The 27,537-nt window shown below is 39.8% G+C and overlaps 1 protein-coding gene across 3 annotated transcripts in view; it reads left to right on the plus strand.

Moving 5' to 3' along the window:
- Cfap97 (cilia and flagella associated protein 97) overlaps nucleotides 1-27,537 on the plus strand; it is a 37,339-nt gene that overhangs the window by 6,779 nt on the left and 3,023 nt on the right. For all 3 annotated transcript variants that reach the window (XM_045137409.1, XM_045137419.1, XM_045137398.1), the window contains 2 exons: nucleotides 12,739-13,007; nucleotides 25,655-25,802. In XM_045137409.1, the coding sequence (XP_044993344.1) occupies nucleotides 12,739-13,007; nucleotides 25,655-25,802 (417 nt within the window). The remainder of the gene's footprint in view (nucleotides 1-12,738; nucleotides 13,008-25,654; nucleotides 25,803-27,537) is intronic.

A 27,537-nucleotide genomic window follows, 5' to 3' on the forward strand; every position in this document is an offset into this window, starting at 1 on the left:
TGGTAGATGGCTTTTTAAAAATATATTTATTTGCAAGCAGCAGGAATGGGTGCGTCAGGGCCTCTTGCCACTGCAAAAGAATTCCAGATGCGTGTGCCACTTTTGGTACATCTGGCTTTAGATAGGTAATGGGAAATCAAGCCCAAGCCAGCAAGTTTTGCAAGGAAGCATTTTTAACCACAACCATCCCCAGCCTCTGGCAGATATCTTTGAAGTTAATTGATAATTTTAATAAATACCAAATATTCTGTCATACCACAAATGTACCTTAATATTGTTTACATTATCAGGGATAATAGTGCAAAGCAATCAACTATGACTAGAGACTTCAAACTAGTTTTTAGTGATAAACTCAAAATATCTCCCTCTTTCCTGCTCCAAGGCTGTTCTGTTTTCATTCTTAGCCTATTTGGGGCATCTGTAGCAGTTTTCACCCGTTGGCTCATTTGGCCTGGCTGGCCATTTAAGGCACTGTCCACTGTTGAGTATCTCCACTGGTGATTTGTCTTTCTCCCACTGAACTGCATGCAGTGTGACTTTTTCCAGCTTTCTGTCAGCTGGTCTACATGGAGTAGGTTTTCAGCTCCGCTCCAGCAGGAGTTCTCAGTGACCTTGCAGCCCAAGTATGTGGTGTCTTCAGCAATAGGGTCTTGCCATCTATTCCTGGTGGGAAACCAAGGGCCTCAGCAATGGCCTGTAATGTTTTGGGGGTATCAGTGACCTCCCTGGCCAACAACTCACTGGAAGGTATCCTATCCCTAGCACTGAAAATTTTCTAGTAACAATCTTTGGCTTCTGAGTGTCCCATTTTCCAAAAAAGTAGGTTTCCATATGACTTATTTATATCCTCTTATAGCCCTCCCTCCACCTTTCCTTTACTCAATCTCTTCCCCTAGCCTCACTTAGGCCTTTTCACCCCATTAATTAATTTGTTCTTCTACTTCTATATAACATATATATATTTAAACATATACAATATGTATATATACATACAGTATACATATGTGTATGTATGTGTGTGTATATATATATATACGCATATATACATATATATACATATACACACACACATATACATACATACATACACACACACACACACACACACACAATACAATACCATCCTATTAAATCCCCCCTCCCTTTCTATTCCCTTTCTATCCCCTTTCTAGCTTACTGGCCTCTGCTACTGAATTTTATTCCTACTCACATAAAAGTCCAATCATTTGTAGCTAGGATCCACATATGATAGAGAAAATGTGACATTTGGCTTTCTGGGCTTCTGTTACCTCACCAAGTATAATCCTTGACATATCCATCCGTTTTCCTGCAAATTTCATTTCATTTTTCTTTACTGCTGAGTAGAACTCCATTATATAAATGTGCCATATTTTCTTTATCCACTTATCAGTTGAGGGACATCTAGGCTGGTTCCATTTCCTAGCTATTGTGAATAGATTGGCAATAAACATGGTTGAGCAAGTATCTGTGAGAAGAGTCCTTAGGATATAAGCCTAGGAGTGGTATAGCTGGATCATATGGTTAATCTATTTTTAGCTATCTCAGGAACCTCCACACTGATTTCTACAATAACTGTACCGGATTGCATTCCCACCACAGTGTAGAAGGGTTTTCCGCATTCTCGCCAGCATTTATGGTCATTTGTTTTCATGATGGTAGCCATCCTGACAGGAGTGAGATGGAATCTCAATGTAGTTTTAGTCTGCATTGCCCTGATAGCTAGGGATTGTAGAACATTTTTTTAGATGTTTATATGCTGTCTGTATTATTTCTTTTGAGAACTCTCTATGAAATAGAGAAACTTTTTAAAGGCAGCATCTTTCTGTCAACTTACATTTAGTCTCATTCCCCAGTATTGGTTAGTTTTACTTTTAGTCATGAATCAGTAATTGGCTAGGGCAATGAGGTTATCCCAGGCTGGTCAGACTCCTGCTGGACGTAGGAGTGGGAGTTTAGAGAAGCAAGATCAGTTATGGTAGAAAGTAGAGATGTTTGCTGTCAGATTTTACTTTGCATATAAGTCACCCTGGAATCCCATTCTAATGTGGGTGCAGGTATTGTAAGACTGGGGTAGAATCTAAAGAACTATGTTTCTAACCAATGCCCAGTGCTAATCCCCCCCTCCCCGTTTATAAAGTTTTCCCAATTATATTTAAAACATTGTGAACATTTTTCAGTATGAAATATAGAAGTGTCATTCACTGCACAATAGAGAGCCTTGGTATAACATACTTGCTGCTAAATAAGAAGTGGTGCTTCTTGGCTTTCTCTCTCTCTCTCTCTCTTTTTTGTTACTGGCTTTTCGGGGTAGGGTCAGCCCAGGCTGATCCAGAATTCACTCTCTATTCTCAGAGTGGCCTGGAACTTATGGTGATCCTCCTACCTCTACCTCCTGAGTGCTGGAATTAAAGGCCTACACCACACACCCAGCTCAGTTTTCTCTCCTTTAAAAAACAATATATTTTCAGGGAGTTTTTTTACTACATAACCTCTGCTGGCTTTGAACTTTATTTTTATTTATTTACTTATTTGTTTATTTTGGTTTTTTGAGGTAGGGTCTTGTTCTAGCCCAGGATGAACTGGAATTCACTATGTAGTCTCAGGTTGGCCTTGAATTCATGGCAATCCACCTATCTCTGCCTCCTGAGTGCTGGGATTAAAGGTGTGCACCACCACACCCAGCTTGAACATTTTTAATGCATGTGCTGTACACATGTGTAAATGCATGTTTGTGTGTTTGTGGACACGTGCAGAGGCTAGAGGTCATTGTCAGTTGTCCTCAATCACGTTCTACCTTTGTGTTGGTGCTTGTGTTGAGATAAAGTCTCTCATTAAAAGTGAAGCTCACCATTTCAATTCAGCTAGACTAGCTAGCCAGCAAGTCCCCAGGAGTTTGCTTTCTCCCTTTCCCACTGCTAGAATTGCAGGCATATGCTCCCACATCCAACTTTTTTTTTTTAATTTTATCTACTTATTTGAGGACAACAGACAGAGAGAAAGAGAGAGAGAGAGAGAGAGAGAGAGAGAGAGAGAGAGAGAGAGAGCGCGCGCGCGCGCGCACCAGGGCTTCTAGCCACTGCAAACGAACTCCAGATGCGTGCGCCCCCTTGTGCATTTGGCTAATGTGGGTCCTGGGGAATGGAGCCTTGAACCAGGGTCCTTAGGCTTCACAGGCAGGTGCTTAACCACTAAGTCATCTCTCCAGTCCCCACATCCAACTTTTATGTAATGCTGGCCATCTCAACTCTGAGTCATTTCCATCAGCTTTGAGCTTAATAATCCTACTGCCTCAGCCTCCTTAAAAAAAGTTTTTCAGTGCCTTAATACTGAGGTACATCAAAAGCATTTATTAGTTCAGTAGTGAATTTTAAGTAAAAAAAAAAAATTGCAAGCAAGCTGATAATAGGCAAATACTTATATAGTAAGGCATGTCTGTGCATCTACAATGTTAATTAAAACACTGATTTAGCTAGGTGTGATGGGGTACATTTTTAATTCTGTTTTATTGACATGATCTTGGTCTAGACAGCCACTATAGGATAGGGTAGTTGGTATAACTTTCCAGCATCTACTCTAGATTCAAAGTTTTAGTGTTATGTGAGAAATAGTAGGAATTTTGAATATTCAACCTCTTAGCCATAGAAGGAAGCTAACCTTTCAGCCTTACCCCTATGTCAGAATTTTGAAGAGACATTGAAGGACTCAAACAATGAAATAGTAGAGCCAGGGATTTAGCTCAGTTGATAGAGTACTTACTTAGAAATTGGAATAGCAAACCGATTTTGACATGAGGTTGTGGAATGACTGATGTACTTGGAAAGCACTGAAAGACTTGATCAGAGTTTTGAAGATGTTTCATGCTTTGTATGCATGAATCTAAAAGAGCAAAGTAAAGACATTTTAGAAATATGTGATCTCAAAATTTACTACAGACTATGTATGAGAAATAATGACTACAGACAGGACTAAGACAGGCATTAAAATTTTGCAAAGCTATTAAACTCTTCCACTAATTTTTTTGTTTATAAAAATGTTATTTAACTTAATGGTTTATTATTACTAATAATAACAATAACTGTCTAGATATTTTTTACATTTATTTATTTGGGGGGCCTCAACCTTTAGGAGTGTAAAGGAATTTTGAAACTAGAAAGCGTAAGAACTTGTAGGAGAATAGAACTATAATTTGTGGGCTGGAAAGATGGCTTAATGGTTAAAGGTGCTTGCTTGCAAAGTTTGCCAGCCTTGGTTTAGTTCTCCAGCACCCACATCAAACCAAATGCAAAAGAGGCTCATGCATCTGGCAGTTGCTTTCAGTAGCAAAAGACTCTGGAGCATGTGCACTTGTACACACAAATAAAAATGAAGAACTAGGATTTTTTTTATTGTAGTATTCAGTGTATTCTAAAATTTGGAAAAATTTTAGGGAAAGTGTATTTTTTAACTTACGTCTCCCAGAAAAGGGAAAAAATGGGCTTAAAAATGGCACTTTAAAAAGTCTAGGAAGCCAGGTATGGTGGCACATGCCTTTAATCCCAGGACTAGGGAGGCAGATGTAAGAGGATCACCATGAGGAGTTTTAATCCCACCTGGGACTACATAGTGAATTGCAGGTCAGACTAGGGTAGAGCGAGACCCTAACTTGGAAAAAAAAAAAAAAAAGATGTATAGGAAAAGAGTCCAATCTAAGACTGATTTTAACTTATCATATGATACTATGACTGTATTTAAAAAAAAATTAAATCAGGAATAGTATTCAGCCTTTAAAAAGAAGCAAATTCTGATATATGCTACAACATGAGTAGACCTTGGTAGATATACAAGTTAAATAAGCTAGTCTCAAAAAGGCATGCATATGGGCCTCCAGCCACTGCAAATGAACTCCAGATATGTGTGCCACCTTGTGCCTCTGACTTATGTGGGTCCTGAAGAATCGAATCTGGCTCCTTTGGCTTTACAGGCAAACACCTTAACAGCTAAGCAATCTCTCCAGCCCAAAAAATAAATTTTAAAAAGGTATGCATGCATGCATGCGTGTGTGTGTGTGTGTGTGTGTGTGTGTGTGTGTGTGTGTGTGTGTATGTGTATGTATGCACACACACACACATAAATTTTATATAGTATGATTCCACTTATGTAAAATTCTTATAGACTATTCAAGATCATGGAGACAGAAAGTAGAATTGTGATTGCCTAGGTCTGGAAAAGGGACATAGGAATGAGTTTTTAATAATTATAGTTTTAATTTTCCAAGGTAAAAAAGTTATGGAAAATGGATTGTGGTCATGATTGTACATCATTATGTTTAGTACTTTTGTGTACCTAAAAATAGTTAATATGGCATATTTTGTGTTCTGTTATATTAAAAATTGGAGCCAGGCCTTTCATGCCTTTAGTCCCAGCACTTGGGAGGCAGAGGTAGGAGAATTGCCATGAGTTTGAGGCCCCCCAAAGACAGAATATTGAATTCCAGGTCAGCCTGAGCTAGAGAGACCCTACCTCGGAAAACAAAACAAAACAAAAAATTGGGAAACACTGGTTCCTATGATAGGATTTCTGTTGTGCTAGCCACAGATACTCATTGAATATCACTTATAGGGGAAGGGGGAACAACAAAATCAAACCTAAAAAAATAAATATACAATAGTCTAAGAAGAATGAAACCAAGAACCTGAAAAAGATATGTGAGATATAGCCAGATATACCTACTTTGAGAGAAAAGAAAAAGAGAACATGTGGGGCTGGGAACTTGGCTCAGTTGGCAAAGTGCTTGCCTTACTTAGCATGCAGAGTCCTGTGCTTGGTCCCCAGTACCACATAAACTGGATATGATAGCTTACCTCTGTAAATCTCATCACTTGGGAAACAGAAGAACAGTTCACGATTATCCTCTACTATATATAGTGAGTTCAAGGCCAGCCTGGGTTTATATGTCTTAAAAAAAAAGAAGGAAAGAGAATTATTAATTTATAATTCAAGATGTGAAAAGGATTAAAATGGACAAAGAAAATTGTTTTATATTAATAAACAGGTCAAATGTACCAAAAAGATATATATAATACTGATTTGCACAACAGAACTAGGCACTAAATTTGAAGGTACAACCACCAAGAAAGACCAAAAAGTATTTTTAAAGTATTAAGTAACTGCTTGTGGACTGCACTTGATCCATAGGCATTTTCTTTGTTATACAATTTTTCAAAATGATAAAATAATCAGTAACTGTTGCTGCGTAATAAATTACCACATCACTTAGGGTCTAGAGAGACTCAAACTGGTGATGAACTCGGTGGCTGGGGACCAGAATCTGAGGGCTAGATTACTCACTTCTTGGGTATCTGGACTTGGAACCCACAAATGGAAGGCCAGGACTGCTAATCATAGGGTCTGTTCACAGTCTCTGTTTGGCTGACCTCAAATATGCCCAGGCTTCTTCACAGATGGCAGCCTCCAGGTAATTGGACTTCTTTCTCACATGATGGCTCAGGGTTCATAGGTGAAATGTTCTAGAAGACAATGCAGATGTCTCACTGCCTTTTATGACCTAGCCTCTGAGGCCATATAGCATCATTGGGCTGGGGGAGTAGAGATTGTTTATTTTCTTTCTGACAGGGTTACTATAGATTTACTGTGTAGACCATGCTGGCCTCAAACTTGTAGTGATCCTCCTGCCTCTGCTTCTCTCCCCCGCCCTTCCCTTTGCTGGGATTTACAGGTGTGCACCACTATACCCAGTGAATCATTTGTTTCATATTCTTTTAGTGGAAATGGTCACAAGCCTTCCCAAAGTGAAGGGTCATAGACCCTACCTCTTCTTTTTTCTCTCTCTCTCTCTCTCTCTCTCTCTCTCTCTTTGTGTGTGTGTGTGTGTGTGTGTGTGTGTGTGTGTGTGTGTGTAGGGGGGAATTCACTACATAGTCTCAGGGTGGCCTTGAACTCCTACCTCTTCCTCCCAAGGGCTGGGATTAAAGGCATGTACTACCACACCTGGCTTCTCTCTCTTTCTCTTTGAGACAGGATCTCATGGATCTTAGGCTATATATGAACTATATAGCTAAGAATGACCTTTAACTTCTGATCCTCCTGTCTAGAAGGTTGTTAATTAAGAAGACAAAGCACTATAGTAAAATTACTCCTTGAATTGTGACTTCTGCTGCCAGTAGTGGGTTGTTTTTTTAAAAGGGAATCCTTTTTGGCTGGGCATGGTGGTGCATTCCTTTAATTCCAGCACTTTGGGAGGCAGAGGTAGGAAGATCATTGTGAATTTAAGGCCAGCCTGGAACTACAGAGTGAGTTCCAGGTCAGCCTTGGGCTGGAGTGAGACCCGACCTCTCAAAACCAAAAATAAATAAATTAATTAATTTAATGGGCTGGGGAGGTGGCTCAGCTGTGAAAGGCAGCTTGTAAAGCCTGCCAGTCTGGGTTTGATTCCCCAGTACCCACACAAAGTAACACATGTCTGAGTCTGCAGTGCAAGAGGCCCTAGCATACCTATTCTCTCTCCAGTCTTCGTCCCTCTTTCCCACCCTCCCTCTCTTTTTGTTTCCCTCAAATAATTGATTTTAAGACAAGTTCATGTTACTGATTTTATGAGAATCCTGACTATGCCTCCAGAATACATTAAAAATTTTTTTGTTTATTTTTATTTATTTATTTGAAAGTGACAGACAGAGAAAGAGGCAGAAAGAGAGAGAATGGATGTACCAGGGCCTCAGCCACTGCAAATGAACTCCAGATGCGTGCGCCCCCTCATGCATCTGGCATGGGTCCTGGGGATTTGAGCCTCAAACCAGGTTCCTTGGGCTTCACAGACAAGCGCTTAGCTGCTAAGCCATCTCTCCAGCCTCAGAATACATTTTTTAAAAGAATTAACAATATGAATAAAGATAATCTTGTTTGGATGAAATACCCAGTGATAGATTCACACACAAGTTTAAAAATTTATCTCTATCTCAGATAGCTTAGATGAAAACTAAAAGCTGGTGCTCTAGTAAATTGGGTTAAATCTCCAGAAATGGCCAGTGATGGTGACGAGCATTAACCTGAATTGATACATATCCTTGAATTTATTTATTTGTTTATTTTTGGTTTTTCGAGGTAGGGTCTCACTGTAGCCCAGGCTGATGTGGAATTCACTATGTAGTTTCAGGGTGGCCTCGAACTCACGGTGATCCTCCAACCTCTACTTCCCAAGTGCTGGTATTAAAGGCCTGGCCCCTGAGTTTATTTTATTAATTAAAATGAACTGGATCAGGGCTGAACAGATCGTTCAGTGGTGAAAGACACTTGCTTGCAAAGCCTGACTGCCTGGGTTTAATTCCCTAGTACCCATGTAAAGCCAGGTGCACAAAGTTGCCCGTATATCTGGAGTTCATTTGCAATCGCAAGAGGCCCTGGTGCATCCATTCGTGTTCTTATTCTCTCTATATATGCAAATAAATAATATTTTTTTAAAAAATAAGCCAGAGGTGGGCATGGTGGTGCACACCTTTAATCCCAGCACTCGGGAGGCAGAGGTAGAAGGATCACCATGAGTTCGAGGCCACCCCGAGAATGCAGAGTGAATTCCAGGTCAGCCTGAGATAGAGTTGAGACCCTACCTTGAAAAACCAAAAAAAAAAAAAAAAAAAAAATTAAAATAAAAAAAAAAAAGCCAGATGATGTGTTTGTGGTTGTCAGTGATAGAGCATATGGTAAAGCATTAGGCTAGCCCTTTAGAAAAATACAGTCAGTGAATAATGTATAATGTATTAGTAAATAAGCACTCTGCCTGTATTTATTTTTAAAAATATTTTATGTTTATTTATTTGAGAGAGAAAGATAGAATGGATGCCCCAGGGCCTCCAGCTGCTACAAAGGAACTCCAGATGCATGCGCCCCCTTGTACATTTGGCTTACATGGGTCGTGGGGAATTTAATTTGGGTCCTTTGGCTTTGCAGGCAAGCACCTTAACTACCAAGCCATTTCTCCAGCCCCCTGTATTTCTTTTAACCAAGGAGAGCTTGAATATTTGGGAGAGTGGATACTTTTTATTTGTTCATTTACAGTTGTGTGCTTAAAAAAAAAAAAAAAAACTGGGGCTGGAGAGATGGCTTAGCAGTTAAGTGCTTGCCTGTGAAGCCTAAGGAGCCTGGTTCAAGGCTCGATTCCCCAGGACCCACGTTAGCCAGATGCACAAGGGGGCGCATGCATCTGGAGTTCGTTTGCAGGGGCTAGAGGCCCTGGCATGCCTATTCTCTCTCTCTCTCTCTTTGTCTCTTTCTCTCTCTGTGTCTGTTGCTCTCAAATAAATAAATATAAATAAACAAAAAAATTAAAAAAAAACTGTTATTGTTTAGAAGTACTATTGTACTTCTGAAAATGTCATAAGCTGGATGCTGTGATTCATTCCTATAATCCTAATATCTGGGATGATGAGATAGGATTGCCATGGGTTCAAGGCTGGACTGAGCTAGAATAAGACCCTGTCTAAATAAATAAATAAAGTATACATAAGTGTCATTGAGAAAAGTACCTTAGTTGTCTTTGAAACTTAGCTCTAAAGAATTCCTCATATAGCTAAATTAAAGAAACCTTATTATCAGGGTGTGGGAAGATGGCTTAGCAGTTAAAGGCACTTGTCTGTGGCCTGGGTTTGATTCCTCAACACCCACATAAAGCCAGACAAAAAGCGGCACAAGCACCTGGTGTTAATTTGCAGCAAGTGGCAAGAGACCCTGGAGCACCCATAACACACACAGATCTCTATTGAAAATAGAGAAGCCGGTTAATCCCAGCACTTGGGTGGCAGAGGAAGGAGGATTGCCATGAGTTCGAGGCCACCCTGCCTGAGACTCCATAGTGAATTTCAGGTCAGCCTGGGCTAGAGTGAGACCCCACCTTGACAAACCAAGAAAAAGAAAAAAATAGAAACCTTATTGAATTCTATAAAATAGGCATTTCTTGGAAGCAATATGTATTTGTATCTTTCTAAATGTGTTCTCATTTATTTGTTTTTTTGTTTTTTCAAGGTAGGGTCTCACTCTAGCCCAGGCTGACCTGGAATTCACTATGGAGTCTCAGGGTGGCCTCGAACTCACGGCAATCCTCCTACCTCTACCTCCCAAGTGCTAGGATTAAAGACTTGTGCCACCACGCCCAGCTGTTAGATTTTGTCATTAACATGGTTTTTTTCAAGTGTTTGGTCTTAACTTTACTCAGCACATTTAAACTGGGTTTTGAAAATACCTCTTTCCTTGACTGCATTGTGCTTCTAGCAGAGTTAAATGCTAGACATGTAAAAGGAAAATAGCATATAGTCAAATAAAAACAAATATTAGTTGCTTTTTCAAAATACTGTTACAGAAAAACAATAAAACATCTTAATCTAATATAATGCATTCCTTTTTAGTATATTAAGTTAGAAACATTCACCAAACTATATTTTTAAAAGCATTTCATATCTGTTTAGTAATAGTTGTACTTGTTGAAAATTGTAACAGACATTTGTAGAACTTAGGCATGTTAAAAATTCATTTGATCCCAGCACTTGGGAGGCAAAGATAGGAGGATCTCCATGAGTTCGAGGCCAGCCTGGGACTTTAAAGTGAGTTTCAGGTCAGCCTACGCTAGTTAGTCTCTACCTAAAAAAAGACATATAAAAAATAAAAATAATTTGAGACTAAGGAAGTGGCTCAGTAGTACAATGCCTGTAGCAGGCCCTGCATTCAATCCCCAACACCAACAAAAGAATCATTTGATAATCATAGTATCCAAAAGAAATTTTAAAAAACCACCTTTTAGCTTGGGTGTGTTAGCTCATGTCTATAATCTCAGCACTTAGGAGGCTAAGGTAGGAGATTTGCCTTGAGGTCAAAGCCAATGTGAGCTGCAGAGTAAGTTCCAGGTTGGCTTGGGCTAGAGTGAGACTTACCTCAAGAAAGACAAGACAAAACAAAACACCTTTTATGGGAGCTGGGAATGCTTGCCACAAGTGTAATTGTCTGGCTCAATTCCCTAGTACCCATATAAGCAGCAGGTGTTTAACCACTGTCCTGTAGGGAGCAGAGACTAGAGAATGGATGGAGCTCACATTTAGACACTCAGAAATGCGTGGATGAGCGATAGAATAAAGACACCATGTGTTCTGTCTGGCCTCATGTGCATCTGCACATGCACCCACATAAAAAGCATGGTATGGCCATGTATGCCAGTGACCCCAGTGTTGAGAAGGACAGAAACAGGAGGGCAAGTGGGGCTCCCTATTCAGTAGGAAGTACCCAGTTCAATAAGAGACTATATCACAAGGATATATAACACAACAAAAAGCTATAGGGAAGTATACCTAACATCCTCCTCTTGCTTTTCTATGCATGCCCATGAGGCACATGCATTTATACACATGTGAATATACCACACACTGGTATGCATGTCAATTAGAAGCCAGAGGTCAACAACAGGTATCTGCTCAAGTTGCTACAGATGATTTGGAGGAAGGATCTCTAAGTGAACTTAGAGCTCTGATTCAACTAGACAAATTAGCCAGGAAGCCCTAAGGATCCACCTGTCTCTGCCTTCTTGTGCTGGGGTTTTATGTAGTTGCTAGGAATCAAAACTGAGGTTCTCATGTTGGCATAGCAAGAGCTTACCTACAGAGCCATCTTCCCAGTGCCCAGAAGGATTTTTAAAATTTATTTTTATTTATTTGAGAGGGACAGACAGAGAGAGAAAGAGGCAGATAGAGAGAATGGGCACACCAAGGGCCTCCAGCCACTGCAAACGAACTCCAGATACGTGCACCCTCTTGTGCATCTGGCTAACATGGGTCCTGGGGAATCGAGCCTCAAACCACAGTCCTTGGGCTTCACAGGCAAGCACTTAACCACTAAGCCATCTCTCCAGCCCCCAAAGGATTTTTTTAGTAAACATAAAAAGCCCCTAAGTTTATTGTACTGTAATATTTCATTCCTGAAAACGTTTGTTGTTAAACTATACCCTTCTTTGACCAAAACTGTACATAAGTTACTGTATTAGTACATCAGTCCACGGGTTTCTAACCATTAATTTCCCATAGGAAACAATAGGTATGACAATGTATTTTTCTTAAGATACCTGCCCCCAAACTAATGCCATGTACATTTATTATTTTGTGTGTAGCTTTTATGTCCGAGGTACCAATTAGCATACAGTTACAAGCTACCTCAGTTTTCCCCTGTGCAAGTAATTCATTAGCATATTTCATACATGACTTTTTTTTTTTAATTTATTTATTTATTTGAGAGCGACAGACACAGAGAGACAGATAGAGGGAGAGAGAGAGAATGGGCGCGCCAGGGTTTCCAGCCTCTGCAAATGAACTCCAGACGCGTGCGCCCCCTTGTGCATCTGGCTAACGTGGGACCTGGGGAACCGAGCCTCGAACCAGGGTCCTTAGGCTTCACAGGCAAGCGCTTAACCGCTAAGCCATCTCTCCAGCCCATGACTTTTTTTTTTTCTAAGTAGGGTTTCACTCTAGTTCAGGCTGATCTGGAATTCACTATGTATTCTCAGGGTGGCCTTGAACTCACAGCTGTCCTCCTACCTCTGCCTCCCAGTGCTGGGATTAAAGGTGTGTGCCACCATACCTGGGGTAATACATGCTTTTTCATCAGTTACTATAGCTTATGTTTTAAGGGTTGAAGAATTTATTATCATAGCTACTTTGTTTAGCCATTTTTACTTTCTATTCACTTCTGTAGCTTTTCTGCAATTAGATAAAAAGGGACCACAAAAGCATCACTTTGAGCAGCCTCCAGTAGTGCCTAGGAAAAACTACTCTTTTACAAGAGAAGAGGTGAGACAGATTGATCGGGAAAATCAGAGGCTTTTGAAAGAACTGTCAAGACAGGCTGAAAAACCAGGAAACAAAAGTACAATTCCCAGAAGACCGATTAGTCATCCTCCTAAGTTATACCATAGTGCTCTCAACCGACAGAAGGAACAACAGAGGATTGAAAGAGAGAATTTGGTAAGTAACTGAATCTTTTAGTCATGAAAGAAAATGTATACCTATTGCAAGTACAATTTAATAGAACCAGTGTTTCATAATTACATAAAAGCAGATATAAGAATGTGTGGAAAGACAAGTTTTCTATTGGAAAAACATATACTATAGGAGCATTAAAGGAAACTATTGAAAGCTGCATTATTTACTGATTTGTTAAATCATTACAGAAAGTAATAGTGTCCAAGGGCCAGAGGCATTGTATCTTCTGTGAAGTTATTTAGGCAGTAGCCAAATCTGTTTCATTTTATTATATATCTGGAATGGTAAAATAAATATAACAAAATTTATGTATTTATTTGTTTATTTGGTTTTTCTAGGTAGGGTCTCACTCTAGTTCAGGCTGACCTGAAATTCACTATGTAGTCTCAGGGTGGCCTCCAAATCATGGTGATCCTCCTATCTTTGCCTTGCTAGTGCACCACCATGCCTGACTCATAACATTTATTTTAAAGGATAAAAACATTTGGACTATCTTAGATTTGGTAGTCTGAAATTATAAATCATATAGTTACAATTCAGTATTCTGAAAGAATATTTACATATATATGCGTATATAGGGACTTTTGAAAATATTTACATTTAGCTGGGTGTTGTGGCACACACCTTTAATCCCAGCACTCAGGAGGCAGAGGTAGGAGGATTGCTGTGAGTTCGAGGCCAGCCTGAGACTACATAGTGAATTCCAGGTTAGCCTGAGCTAGCGTGAGACCCTACCTCAACCCCCCCAAAAAAATTTACATTTAATACTATATACCATACCATTTTCTTGGGGAGCAGTGATGGTCTATTTATAAAACATTATACTCTTAAATACTGAAAGAAGGGTTGCCCTGCACATGGTAAAAAGTAGATCACAACTGAGTAAATTGAAATTAATTTGGTGGGTGATGAACTGCATGATTGTTTTCTGTACATTGTGTTAGCAGTTTCAGTACACCATGTAAGTTGATTATTGCTTTATAAAAAAATGTGAAATTACTAGATGTAGTAAACAGCTCCATGTTGGTGAGATAAACTTTCAAACAGACATAGTTAATTAAGGGATTTATTTCAAATTTACAGATTCAGGGAAGTTCCATAGATGGCAGAAGAAGCTGGCTCCCTTTCACAAATCCAAGATTTTTTTTAAATTTTGTTTATTTTTATTGATTTATTTGAGAGACACAGAGAAAGAGGGATAGAGAGGATGGGTGCACCAGGGACTCTAGCCACTGCAAATGAACTCCAGATGCGTGCGCCCCCTTGTGCATCTGGCTTATGTGGGTCCTGGGTAATTGAGCCTTGAACCGGGGTCCTTAGGCTTCACAGGCAAGTGCTTAACCACTAAGCCAGCTCTCCAGGCCCCCAAGTTACAAACTTTTAATAAGATACTTGAGCCTATGGGGAGCTTAGATTCAAACAACCACATCTGCCTCTGGCCCCCAATAGACTCATGACCATCTCACATTACAAATTGTATTTAGTCCAACTTCAAAGGTCTCCATAGTCTTTACCAACTTTAAGATTGTCCCAGAGTCTCATCTGAGACTTAGGACTGTCTCTTTACTGTGAGTTCTGTAAAATCTAAACAAGTTACATACTTTCAACATATAATGGCACAGAGCAAACGTTTCCGTTGCTATAAGGCATAACAAAGAGAAACTGGACCAGCCATTTTTAAAAAATATTTTTATTGACAACTTCTATACTTATAGAAAACAAGCCATGGTATTTCCCTCCCCCCCCACTTGCTCCTTCATAGCTCTGCTGTCTGTCATATCCCCTCCCTCTGTCCATTAGTCTTTCTTTTAATTTGATGTCATTATCTTTTTCTCCTATTATGAGGGTCTTGTGTGGGTATTGCTAGGCACTGTGAGTTCTTGGATATTGAGGCCAAATTGTGTCTGGACAATTGTATATAGGGAGTGGTACCCTTCCTTTGGCTCTTATATTCTTTCCACCATCTCTTCTGTAATGGACCCTTAGCTTTGGAGGGTGTGAGATATTTCAATACTGGATACTCCTCTGTTCCTTCTTCTCTGCACTGTGTTGCTTTTGGGGCCATCCCAGTGGTCATCACCATCTGAAAAGAGAAGCTCCTCTAACCAAAAGTGAGAGTAATATTAATATGTGAGTATGAACATTAAGTGTAGTGATTTCAGGGCGATTTGGTGAGAGTAATATGCACATTAATCCAGACAAGAGCAGGCTTTATACCCCTAAGGCTCATGACCTCTCTTGCCATAGGCTTTTGATTAGGTTTTCACTACTAGGCATGTATTTCCATCCATAGAGTGGTCCTTCAGTCCAATTAGAGAGCAGTTAGCTTCCCCCAGAGCAGACATGCCACTAGTGCACTCAATTCAGACATTTGGCCTGTCTGGCCAAACTTGAGGCTTCCAATGTCCACTGTTTTCACTGCTGATGACTTCTGTCGCTCATAAGACTGAGTGTAGAGTGCAGCCTTTTCCAGCTTTCAGTTTGCTGGGCTACAGGGAGAAGGTTTTCTGCCCATTGTCACCTTGACTTCTCAGTGACTTTGCTGCTCAGGCATGTGACGTCTTCAGCAATAGGGTCTTACCATATCTTTCTCCCAGGGGACCAAGGTCCTTGGCAATAGCCTGTAATGTTTTGTTTTGTTTTATTATTTTGTTTTTCAAGGTAGGGTCTCACTCTGGCTCAGGCTGACCTGGAATTCACTGTGTAGTCTCAGGGTGGCCTGGAACTCACTGCAATCCTCCTACCTCTGCCTCCTGAGTGCTGGGATTAAAGGCGTGTGCCACCACGTCCGGCAACCCTGTAATGTTTTGGAGGCAACATAGACCACCCTGGCCAATGACTCACTGGGAGGTATCCTATCCCAGGCACTGAAAATTTTCTAGTAACAATCTATGGCTTCTGGATTTGTCATTATTTTAAAAAGTAGATTATAATATGTCTTATTCAGAGTATCTTGAATTTTTATTGACCCTCCCCCCATCTTTCTTCAGGGGGAAATAAAACCTTGAAGATCAGGTTTTATTTCCTTTCTTCATGTCATCTCCTTTGGAAAGAGTTTGCATTTCCACTGTTCAATCTTTCCTGGGTTTCCACCTTGGGCGTTCTCCCTCCATTGTTTCAGTTTGTCGCAGGTAATGGTAGTTTGTTTAACAGTAGCAGCTTCAGTAACCTAAAACTGGTCTTTGTGCCTATAACTTCAAACTTCCTTGAAGTTTTCCAACTTTAAATCTTATACTTTTCAGTTCTATATCTTCCTCTAAGCACATCAGTCCATTACTGTTAAGCTTAACCTTAATCACTCTAGCATGAGCAGCAGGGTGCAGACAGCCATTATGCCAGTATCCCAGTTCCAACAAAGTTCTTGTGGTCTTTCCTTCCCTTTTGAAAGTTCATAGCCAAAGCCTCCAAATACAATTCTCTCCATTTAGCATTTTCTGTATTTTTTTAATTCAATTAAAATATTTTTATTGACAACTTCCATAATTGTAAACAATATCCCATGGTCATTCCCTTCCCCCACTTTCCCCTTTGAAACTCCACTCAGCTTATTAAAAGTGACTAATGTTTTTAATTTATGAATTCTGAAATGTTCTTACTAAACTGTCTCTTGTGAACATGATATCAATCTTTTTTCCCTAAATGAGCACAAGAATAATCTTAGCAGGAGAATTGGCTTAGTAAAGATACTGTGTATGATTGCTTTGTTGATAATATGAAATGAGATTGTCATTCTCCGGTTTTCTCAGGTATGAAGAAGGGGGTGTGGTAGAGTAGTTGAAACAAAGTTATAGAGGAATAGGATTCCTGCAAGGAATCAGGAATAGAGCCTAAAGCTTAGATGAAATTAACTTACTTGTTCTTTTTCCTTGTGACCACACATATATAATAATTATTATTTTAAATCTAGAGAAATATAAGACAATAAAGTAGGCATAGTCTCCTACTTGTAAGTTACTCTGTTAAGGTATTGTTTTAAAACTAAAGTTGAAAATTTTAGATCTTATTAATATTAAATGAGTGGCTAGAAAGATGGCTCAGTTATTATAGGCACTTGCTTGCAAATCCTGATGTTCTGGGTTGAAGTTCCCATTACCCACATAATGTCAGATGCACAAAAGTGGCACATACATCAGGAATTCATTTGTTGTGGTGTTAGGCCCTGAAGTGCCTGTACTTCCTCTCTGATGCTCTCTCTCAAATAAATAAATAAAAATATTTTAAAAAATATTACCTGAGCCAGGTGCAGTGGTGCATGCCTTTAATCCCAGCATTTGGGAGGATTGATGTGAGTTCAAGGCTAGCCTGAGACTACATAGTGAATTCCAGGTTAGCCTGGGCTAGAGTGAAACTCTACCTCAAGAAAACAAAAATAGGGCTGGAGAGATGGCTTAGCAATTAAGGCACTTGCCGGTGAAGCCAAAGGACCCATGTTCAACTCTCCAGATCCCCTGTTAAACAGATGCACGAAGGTGAGGCAAGCACAAGGTCACACATGCCCACAGGGTGGCACAAGTGTTTGGAGTTTGATTGTAGTAGCTGAGGCCCTGGCATACCAATTCTCCCTCTGTCTCTTCCTTTCTAAAATTGTGTGTGTGTGTGTGTGTGTGTGTGTGTATGTACATCTATATGATATATAAACACACACATATATGGCATGAAAAATAAAATCCAGAGGAGTAACTGTAGAACTTTTACATAGAATAGTAAAAGTGAGAATGAAATATTCTTACAAAGATGAAGATTTGTAGTAGGTGTTATATGAGTATAAATCTGCTAGTCAACCAGAACCTTTATTCTAAGATTTTTGAAATTATTTGTAGTTCACTTAATCTGTTTTTTTCTGTTCTCTAGTTATCTACTGTTACCTCTCTTCATAGTAGAAAGCAAGCTTAATAATAATAATTCAGCATGACTCCAGCTGTGAAAAAGTGAGAAACAGTTGTTATGTGCTGCAGTCAGATTTATATTGATGGCAAAAATCACCCAATCAAGAGCAGCTTTTGGGTAAAAAAGGGGGGGTTTATTTTGGCTTACAGACTTGAGGGTAAGCTCCATCTTGGCAGGGGAAAATGATGGCATGAGCAGAGGGTGGACATCACCTCCTGGACAACATCAGGTAGACAACAGAAACAGGAGAGTATGCCAAACACTGGCAAGGGGAAACTGGCTATAACAACTATAAGCCCACCCCCAACAATACACTGCCTCCAGGAGGCATTAATTCCCAAATCTATATCAGCTGGGAACCTAGCAGTCAGAACAGGTAAATTTATTGGGGGGACACCTGAATCAAAGCACTACATTCTGCCCTCACCCCATAAACTGTTAACCCTCCATGATGTAAAATACAATTCATTAAGTTTAACTTTAAAAGTCCCCATTGTTTTTATAAATCCTAATGATGTTCACACATCCAAGGTCTTTTTACTGAGCCATACCAAAAATTCCTCCCCAAACCTGTAATGGCACAGGATAATCATTCACACTGCAAAAGATGGCATTTGGCATAGGAAAGAAATATTCAACCAATACAGGAGTTAATTAAACAGGGAAAACATCAAACTCTATAGCTCCAAGTCCATCAACTCTAGTCAGTGACAAATCTCAAAGTCCAATAATTCTAACCAGCAACAAATCTGTGGAGTTCCAGTTCTGTGAATAACCAGCTAGGTTATTCACAGTCTTGGAAAACTACATCCTGGCCTGGTAGCTGTCCTTGGCAGCCAGCTTGTGGTCCCGGCATCTCCACTGGGTCTCCACTGCCAGCCACAGTTCATCCTCATGGCTCCATTGGGTCTTCATGCAGGCATCCAGCAAACCTGCTACACACTGCCCATGGCCATTTCCAAAACACAAGACCATGTTGCAAATTTAATGAACCTCTCTTTCCTGCATGACTTATATTCCTTAGTACCAGGTAGAGTGCCAGTTTATTAATCTGGGGGAATAAAGCAGACTTTGAAGAACAGGACACTTCTTAAGTACTCAGGCCCCTTCAAAAGAGTCTACATTCTTCCAGTTGCCCCAGTGCAGATCAGCTGGCCCAATCTCAAAGATTGTAATCTCTCATATAATTGCAGCTGAAGGGACAGAAGCTTCAGCCCAAAGATTTCATTCTGACCCATATCCCTCTGCTCACACCAGTCCACTTCTACAAAGTGCAACCCTTCTTCTCAACTTCTCAGGAATCAGGCATAACAGCAAGCCTCCCATACAAACTGCTTGTAGCCAGTCCAGGCAAAGCTCTTTCTAACCCTCATATGCCAAACATCACAGTCCATAGTTCTTACTGCATTTGGGTCTTTCAATGCTGATCAGAAGTGTTCATCAGGCTGTACTTACAGCACTGAAAGGCATCTCTTAGGTTAAGGTTTTAAATTCATCCACATTTCTCTTGAAAATCAGCTCCAAAAGGCCAAAGTCATACAGTCAGTGTCTAGCAGCAATTCCACTCCTCTGGTACTAACATTACTGTTGCAGTCAGGTTCGCATTACTGGCAGAAGTCATCTGACCCAAGAGCAGCTTTAGGGGGAAAGAGGGGATTTATTTTGGCTTATAGATTACTTTATGGCAGGAGAAAACAATGGTATGAGCAGAGGGTGGACATCACCTCTTGGCCAGCGTTACCTGGACAACAGGAACAGGAGAGTATGCCAAACACTGGCAAAGGGAAACTGACTGTAACACCCATAAGCCCACCCCCAACAATACACTGCCTCCAGGAAGCGTTAATTCCCAAATCTCCATCAGCTGGAAACCTAGCATTCGTTTATGGAGGACACCTGAATCAAATCATGACACCTTGATTTGCCTTTGTTTTGAACACATGTTACTTTTTTTTTAAGTCTTAGCACATTATTTGTTCATTCATTTGTATAACTATTTCTTGTTTTGGTTCTTTTTTGGTTTTTCAAGACACGGTCTTGCTCTAGCCCAGGCTGACCTGGAATTCATTCTGTAGTCTCAGGGTTGGCCTTGAACTCATGACAATTCTACCTCTGCCTCCCGAGTGCTCAAATTAAAGGGTGTGTGACTATGCCCAGTTCTTGTTTTGGTTTTTAAGGCATAGTCTCACTCTAGCCAGTGTTTACCTGGAACTCCCTGTGTAGCCCAGGCTGGCCTTGATGTTATGGTGATCCTCTTACCTCAGTCTACCAAGTGCTGGGATTAAAAATGTGAGCCACAGGGCTGGAGGAATGGCTTAGTGGTTAAGGCGTTTGCCTGCAAAGCCAAAGGATCCAGGTTCAATTCCCCAGGACCCACGTTAGCCAGATGCACAAGGGGAGCACGCGTCTGGAATTCATTTGCGGTGTCTGGAGGCCCTGGTACACCCCATTCTCTCTCTCTCTCTCTCCCTCCCTTTGTCAAGTAAATAAATAAAAATAAATAAATATTTTTTAAAAAATGTGAGCCACAGTGCCTGGTTTATTTAAAAGCTTGCTACCCCAAAAGATGGACAGGATATAGGCTAGAATAATTTTTTTTCCAAAATAAATGGCATTTCCTGCACATAAAAGACATGTGTCAACAAATATTTAAAATGGAAGTATTAACTATAGTCATATGCTGTACCATAGATCTCTAGAACCTCTTTGTCTTACATGAACTGAATCTTGGTAGACTATAAAAGGACTATAATTTTTTTTCTTGAAACTTGCTAAGTATGTCTTAAGTGTTTTCACACAGACAGAATTGTTAACTGTTCAAGATGATATGTTGACTAGCTCAGTTTTGTTCATTGTTTCATAATGCATGTATATAACAAAACATCAAGTTCTTTCTTTACCCTAAATATTTAATATTTTAAAAAATACACCTCGCAAAGCTGGGGCAATGGCTCCGTGCATACAGAACTTGCCCGCAAAGGTGAGAAGCAGAGTTCAGATCCCTAACACCCACAGGAAGCTAAATGAGCACAGCTGCCCACCTATAATGCCAGCACTTAGGGGTCAGAGACCAGAGATTCCCAGAGCAAGCTGCTTAGCTAGATTGGCCAAGTCAGTAAGCTCTGAGTTCAAGTGAGAGACCTTCCTCAGTAAATAAAATGGAGAGCAATAGAGAGACAACTGGTGTCCATCTCTGGCCTTCACATGTACCCATACACATAAACTTGCATACACATGCACAGATAAACTTGCAAAAAATAAAAGTATAACTTCCCCTCTAAAAATTTGGGTAAATTATTTTGAAATTCATTATTAAAGTTTAATTTGAGTGGGAATTCTAAGTTTTATAAACAAGTTAGAATATATAGACTCATTGTTGCCATTTTCAGTCCAGTAAACATGTCTGCCATTTACTATGTAAGTTCTGCTCTGTTATATAATTTTTAACTTAGCCTGAAGATAATACTGTTGCATGTCAAACAATTAGAGACTTAGATAGAACAACATCAAAATAACAAAATCCTTACTAAATTAGATTGCATCCATTGTTATGAGCATTTTACTATCTCATTTATTATTAGAACCTGACTTAATTTTCATTACTAATATCCTTGTCATGTAATTTGAACATGGAACACAGTCAATGGTTGAGCTAGGATATAAACCTTAGTCTTTTTTTTTTCTTAAAATGGCATCTAGTTATCAAACCCATATTTATGTATATAGTATATAATTATCAATTATTAATAGTATTATTAAGTGTTAATGGTATTCAATTAAAATAACTAGCATTTCCATCTCCATTAACTTTAATTGATTAGTTCTTTGTGTTGGGAGCCATCAAGTTTCTCTCCTTTAGTTCTTTTTTTATTTTTATTTATTTGAGAGCGACAGAGAGAGAAAGAAGCAGATAGATAGATAGAGAATGGGTGCACCAGAGCCTCCAGCCACTGCAAATGAACTCCAGATGTGTGCACCCCTTGTGCATATCTGGCTAACGATGGCCCTGGGGAATAGAGCCTCGAACAGGTTTTCTTAGGCTTCACAGGCAAGTGCTTAACTGCTAAGCCATCTCTCCAGTCCCTCTCCTCTAGTGCTTTATATAATATTTTAAACATTTTTTATAAATGACAGTCATCCCACTGTGCTGTAAAATACTAAAATTTATAACTCCTGTTCAAATGGATTTTGGTGCCTTGAAACAGTTTCCCTCTATTTTCCCTTCCCCTTGCACCACCAAATCTTTGTGACTACATTTGCTATAATATTGTGAATAGCCATTTTTAAGTTTTACCTAGGAATTCTAAGTTGATAACTAAATTGAAATGTACACTCTCTTTGTTTTGAGAGTATACACTATAATGAATGCTTCATTGTTTGAAAATTGTTTCTACAAGTCAGCCACTTCTAGCTGTTTCTTGAGCTATTTAGCCTGTGCTTAGTTCACTGTATTCATCTGACATAGTGTGGCTCCATGGGATTTGGACAACAGAACTAAATCTTTTCTTTCTATATTCCTAAATTTCTTCAGAATTGACATGTAAGAGGGCAGGATGGTTTTGCTTTTATTTGCCTGTTTAGAAAATTATTTCAAACTTGATATTGATATTAATTTGTAGTGTTTTATATCTGATAAATCAGCATTGCAGTTTTCTTAAACTTTAAAAAAGAAATGTGTGCACCAAACCAAATAAATTTAGCAAACTGGGAATTTAATAAATCACTGCTACCAGTAAAATATATATGTGGTAGTTTGAATGTATGCCCTTCATAGACTCAGGTGTTTTATTAAAGCCTGTGACATGGGTCTCCAGCCACTTGGTGGAGGTGTCACTAGGGGGGCATCCTTGAGTCCCACCCTAAGGTGTGATTGGGGGCAGATCTGATTTCCAGCCAAAATGTATAAGAGAGAAGTCTGAACCCTGGCAGGATCCCTGCTGTTTGCTGCCCATTTGTGTTTGCTGACTAGTGATGATTTTCTCTTTTCTTGGATGGATGGAAGCAGCTTCTTCCACCATTGACAGAACCTCCTCCTAGATCTATAAGCTTGAAATAAATCTCTTCCTCCTTTAAGATGTGACTTGTTTGGATGTTCATTCCAGCAATGTGGAGCTGACTGCAATAATATATATGTACCATATAACTGAAAATAACAAGATTTCTTCCTGTCCCACTCAGTGAGTATAGTACTAGGATAATCAGAGAAAAGAGCAAATAGGGCTCTGCCCAGTAAAATGATACATAGGAATTTCCTATGCCATATATAAATTGCAGGTGGGGAAGATGCTTATTTTAGGAAGTTTTGGCACCTACATTGTACAGCTACTCTGTCTACAAAGAAGGATGGCATGTCAGGATGTAAAGAGGATAAAACTAACAATCCGGAGGAACTTTTTTTTTTTTTTTGGTGTTTGGAGGTAAGGGTTTCACTCTAGTCTAGGCTGACCTGGAATTCACTCTCTATTCTCAAGGTGGCCTCAAACTCACAGCAATCCTCCTACCTCTGCCTCCCGAGTGCTGGGGTTAAAGGTGTGCACCGCCATGCCTGGCTCCAGCTACCATTTTTTTTCTTAATTTTTTATTTATTTATTTGTTTGAGAGCGACAGACACAGAGAGAAAGACAGATAGAGAGGGAGAGAGAGAATGGGTGCGCCAGGGCTTCCAGCCTCTGCAAACAAACTCCAGACGCGTGCGCCCCCTTGTGCATCTGGCTAACGTGGGACCTGGGGAACCGAGCCTCGAACCGGGGTCCTTAGGCTTCACAGGCAAGCACTTAACCGCTAAGCCATCTCTCCAGCCCGAGCTACCATTTTTAAATCATAATTCTCAACCTAACAAAGAGAACCACTAACAAGCTAAGGAAGACCTCACCAAAGAGTTGCTTCTTTTCTAAGCCCTTGAAATATAAAATTTGAGAAAAAACTTATTCGTTGCCAGAGGAATAGCAGTCTGGCTACAAAAAATGCAACTCTCCTAAATGGTCTGTCTACTTGATGTGCTGTGCACCTCTGCTTTTTGCCTCCACGCCTGCTTTTCTTTCTACACAACTTTCCTACTTCCTTCCTTCCTTTTCTATAAACAGTCTTTCTTCCCTGAATATTTGGGCTTTTCGAACACCAGCTTTTTGTTGTTGTGTGTGTTTATATGTGTTTGTGTTTTGAGGCAGGGTTTTGGTCTAGCCCACGCTGGCCTCAAACTCATGGTAATCCTCCTACCTCAGCCTCCCAGTGCTGGGATTAAAGGAGCCCATCTACCAACTTCTTTAAACTAGCTCAGAAATACTTATAACGCTTGAAATAGAGCCTCAGAGTCAAAAGGCAGGGGTTGAAATTGGTAAGAGCCAAACACTAAGTTGGGAGTTATGGAAATGGTGTTGCTTAATGGTTTACAAATCCATTAAATGCCACTGAAGTAAATACTTAAAAATGCTTAAATTGGTATATTTCATGTGTATTTTAGCATAATAAAGGAAGAAAAATCCTTCTACAATATTGCCAATGAGGCTTTTTAAATGTGAATCTTAGTGCCAATCAGCACACTGTTAAGACAGAAATCAGCTTGAGTAGGAAGAAAATTGTTATTAGTTATATCTAGGAAAGTTTTTTAAATTGGAGAGTATGTTGCCTTGACCTGTTTATTTGAAGCCATTTTATATTCTTATGTAACTGATTTTCTGGTTTCATATTTGCAAAGCCTTTATTTCCCCCAAGTTAGTACTCAGAACCCTCAGTATGTACAGCAGAGTACAGGAAGCAGACTTGGCCTGGCAGAGCCTGAGAATGAGACCTGAGCCATCCCTCTCCAGCCTATCCTGAGTGCCCATTGTACCCCGAGGCAAGAAAGTAAACCGCATTGGGAGCTTCTTCATCATATTACATATAGTGGAATCTGTCAGAGCACAGGGAAGTTTCTGTGAGAAAATCTAATTTCCTGATTTTTTTAAAAATATATTTATTTATTTATTTGACAGAAAGAGGCAGAGAGAGAGAGGGAGAGGGAGAGAATGGGCACACCAGCACCACCAGCCACTGCAAACAAACTTCATATGCGTGTGCCACCTTGTTTATCTGGTTTATGAGGGTCCTGGGGAATCTAGGTCCTTTGGCTTTGCAGGCAAACGCTTTACCCACTAAGCCATCCCTCCAGCCCTGATTTCCTGACTTTTAACTTAAGAGTACCTTTTCTAAGATTGTAACCTAACATGAAAGAAAGGAGCCAGTACTTAGTTGTGTGCTACCTTTTTTGTAGCTGTAACAAAGCCCCCAGATTAACAGTTTAGGTAGGCGAGATTTATTTTAGCTTCAGCTTTCAGTTCTGTCTGGCTCTGTTGCTCTTAGACCCGACAGTGAGGAAGTGACCCACTTCTTCCAGCTAACCCCCAGCCCTTCCACACTTTCCTTTACCTCATGCAAGTTCTTTCAGTGGATTAGTCCCTTGAGGGCTATCATGATCCATTCACTTTCCAAAAGTGCCACCAGCCAAGGACTAAGCTTTCAACACATATGCTTCATGGGGCAATGTTTTTTATCCAAACCATAAGAAATTGTTTAGTCATACTGGTGTAATTACCTATGGGTTAGGCAGAAACCCTTGGGTTTTTCTGAAAGTGTGTTATTTGAAATGCTTCTTTCATATGATATACCAGGAGTGGCTTATTTAATGAATTTCACATTTTAAAAGTGTTTGACTTAAAAATAAAACTTGCTATTTTCTAACACTAGTTTTTAAATTTTTAATGAAGGCTTTCTTGAAAAGACTTGAAGCTGTGAAACCAACAGTTGGTATGAAACGCTCAGAACAGCTGATGGACTATCATCGAAATATAGGTTATCTCAACCCATCACCATCGAGACGAGTGAGATCTACTCTTGGCCAATATAGCCCATTCCGTAAGAATGTGAAAAACTTTTATATTTATTTCTGGGATTTTTTTTTTTTTTAATGTAAAGTCGGGTGTGGTGATGCACGCCTTTAATCCCTGTGTTCGGGAGGCAGAGGTAGGAGGATCCCCACGAGTTCAAGGCCATCCTAAGTCCTGAGACTACATAGTGAACTCCAGGTCAGCCTGGGCTAGAGAGAGACCCTGCCTCAAAAAAAAAAAACACCAACAACAAAAAGTTTTAAAAAAAAGGTAACATGTTGTTATACAGAACTTAAAAATGCTAGCTTCTGGAATGCATTTTCCCCACTGTCATGGTTTGTGTTAGGTCACTTAATTTTAGGCTTATTTATGGGATATTGTAGCAGCATAGGAGGGAAAGCAAAAAGAAAACAATTGAACTCAAATCCAATATTTTCTTAGATGTGAAAGAGAGGGTATTATAATTTCCATGTATGTTAAGGGGAGAATTGAATAGATGAGCTCTTAGAAAGCTGCTGGAATATTTTCCCTGGCCAGTTATGAATTGTTGCTGATAGCATCTACAACTCACATGTGTTTTTTTCTTCTTTACTACATAACTCATTTCAGAAATTGAGCAAACTGCAGAGCCCTCATATAATGCTCTTTAATACTTAGTGTAATCCATTACAGATCTAGCCATTTGTGTACCCTAGAAAATATTGGAATGTGGTGACTGTTTAGTGCCAGGACATACAGCATATGAAAAGCCAGACAAACTTCTTTGCAGAAGTGATGCTCTTACTTTATATGTACTTTCTAACTATATATTTAAAAAAATGGGGCTGGACATGGTGGCACACACTTTTAATCCCAGCACTTGAGCGGCAAAGGTAGGAGGGTTGTCGTAAGTTCATGGCCACCCTGAGACTCCATAGTGAATTCCAGGTCAGCCTGGGCTACAGTGAGACCCTACCTTGGAAAACCAAAACAATAAAAAAATAAAAATGGAAGCCATACTAGAGAAAGGTAGAACCACTAACAGCACCACAACTTCCTCAGCTCTCCTATTAGTCTTAAACACTCAGTAACTGATAATTCCACTTACTCATTTTATTTTATTTTATTTTTTTCTTTTTTGGTTTTCCAAGGTAGGGTCTCACTGTAGCTCAGGCTGACCTGGAATTCACTATGGAGTCTCAGGGTGGCCTCGATCTCACGGTGATCCTCCTACCTCTGCCTCCCAAGTGCTGGGATTAAAGGCGTGTGCCACCACTCCCGGCTCCACTTACTCATTTTAAAACATGGCATCTTTACTATGGTAATTAAAATAGGGTCTTATTCTAATAACCAATAATTGGTATTGTGCCTTGAATGTAGCACACTAAATCAAGTAAGTCAAGTAAATTTATAAATAGTTATGCAATGTATTTTGTTTTCAATTAAATCATTTTAGCAGCTTGTAAATTAGACAGATTCTTGAAGTACATTTCTGTTGAATCATTTTGTTAAAAATATATGGGAAAAGCCAGGTGTGGTAGTGCATGCCTTTAATCCTAGCACTCAGGAGGCAGAGGTAGGAGAATTGCCATGAGATCGAGGCCACCCTGAGAATACAGAGTGAATTCCAGGTCAGCCTGGGCTAGAGTAAGACTCTACCTCGAAAAACCAAAAAACGGGCTGGAGAGATGGCTTAGCGGTTAAGCGCTTACCTATGAAGCCTAAAGACCCCGGTTCGAGGCTCGGTTCCCCAGGTCCCACGTTAGCCAGATGCACAAGGGGGC

The sequence above is a fragment of the Jaculus jaculus genome, chromosome 1 (assembly GCF_020740685.1).
Source record: "Jaculus jaculus isolate mJacJac1 chromosome 1, mJacJac1.mat.Y.cur, whole genome shotgun sequence".
Lineage (NCBI taxonomy): Eukaryota > Metazoa > Chordata > Mammalia > Rodentia > Dipodidae > Jaculus > Jaculus jaculus.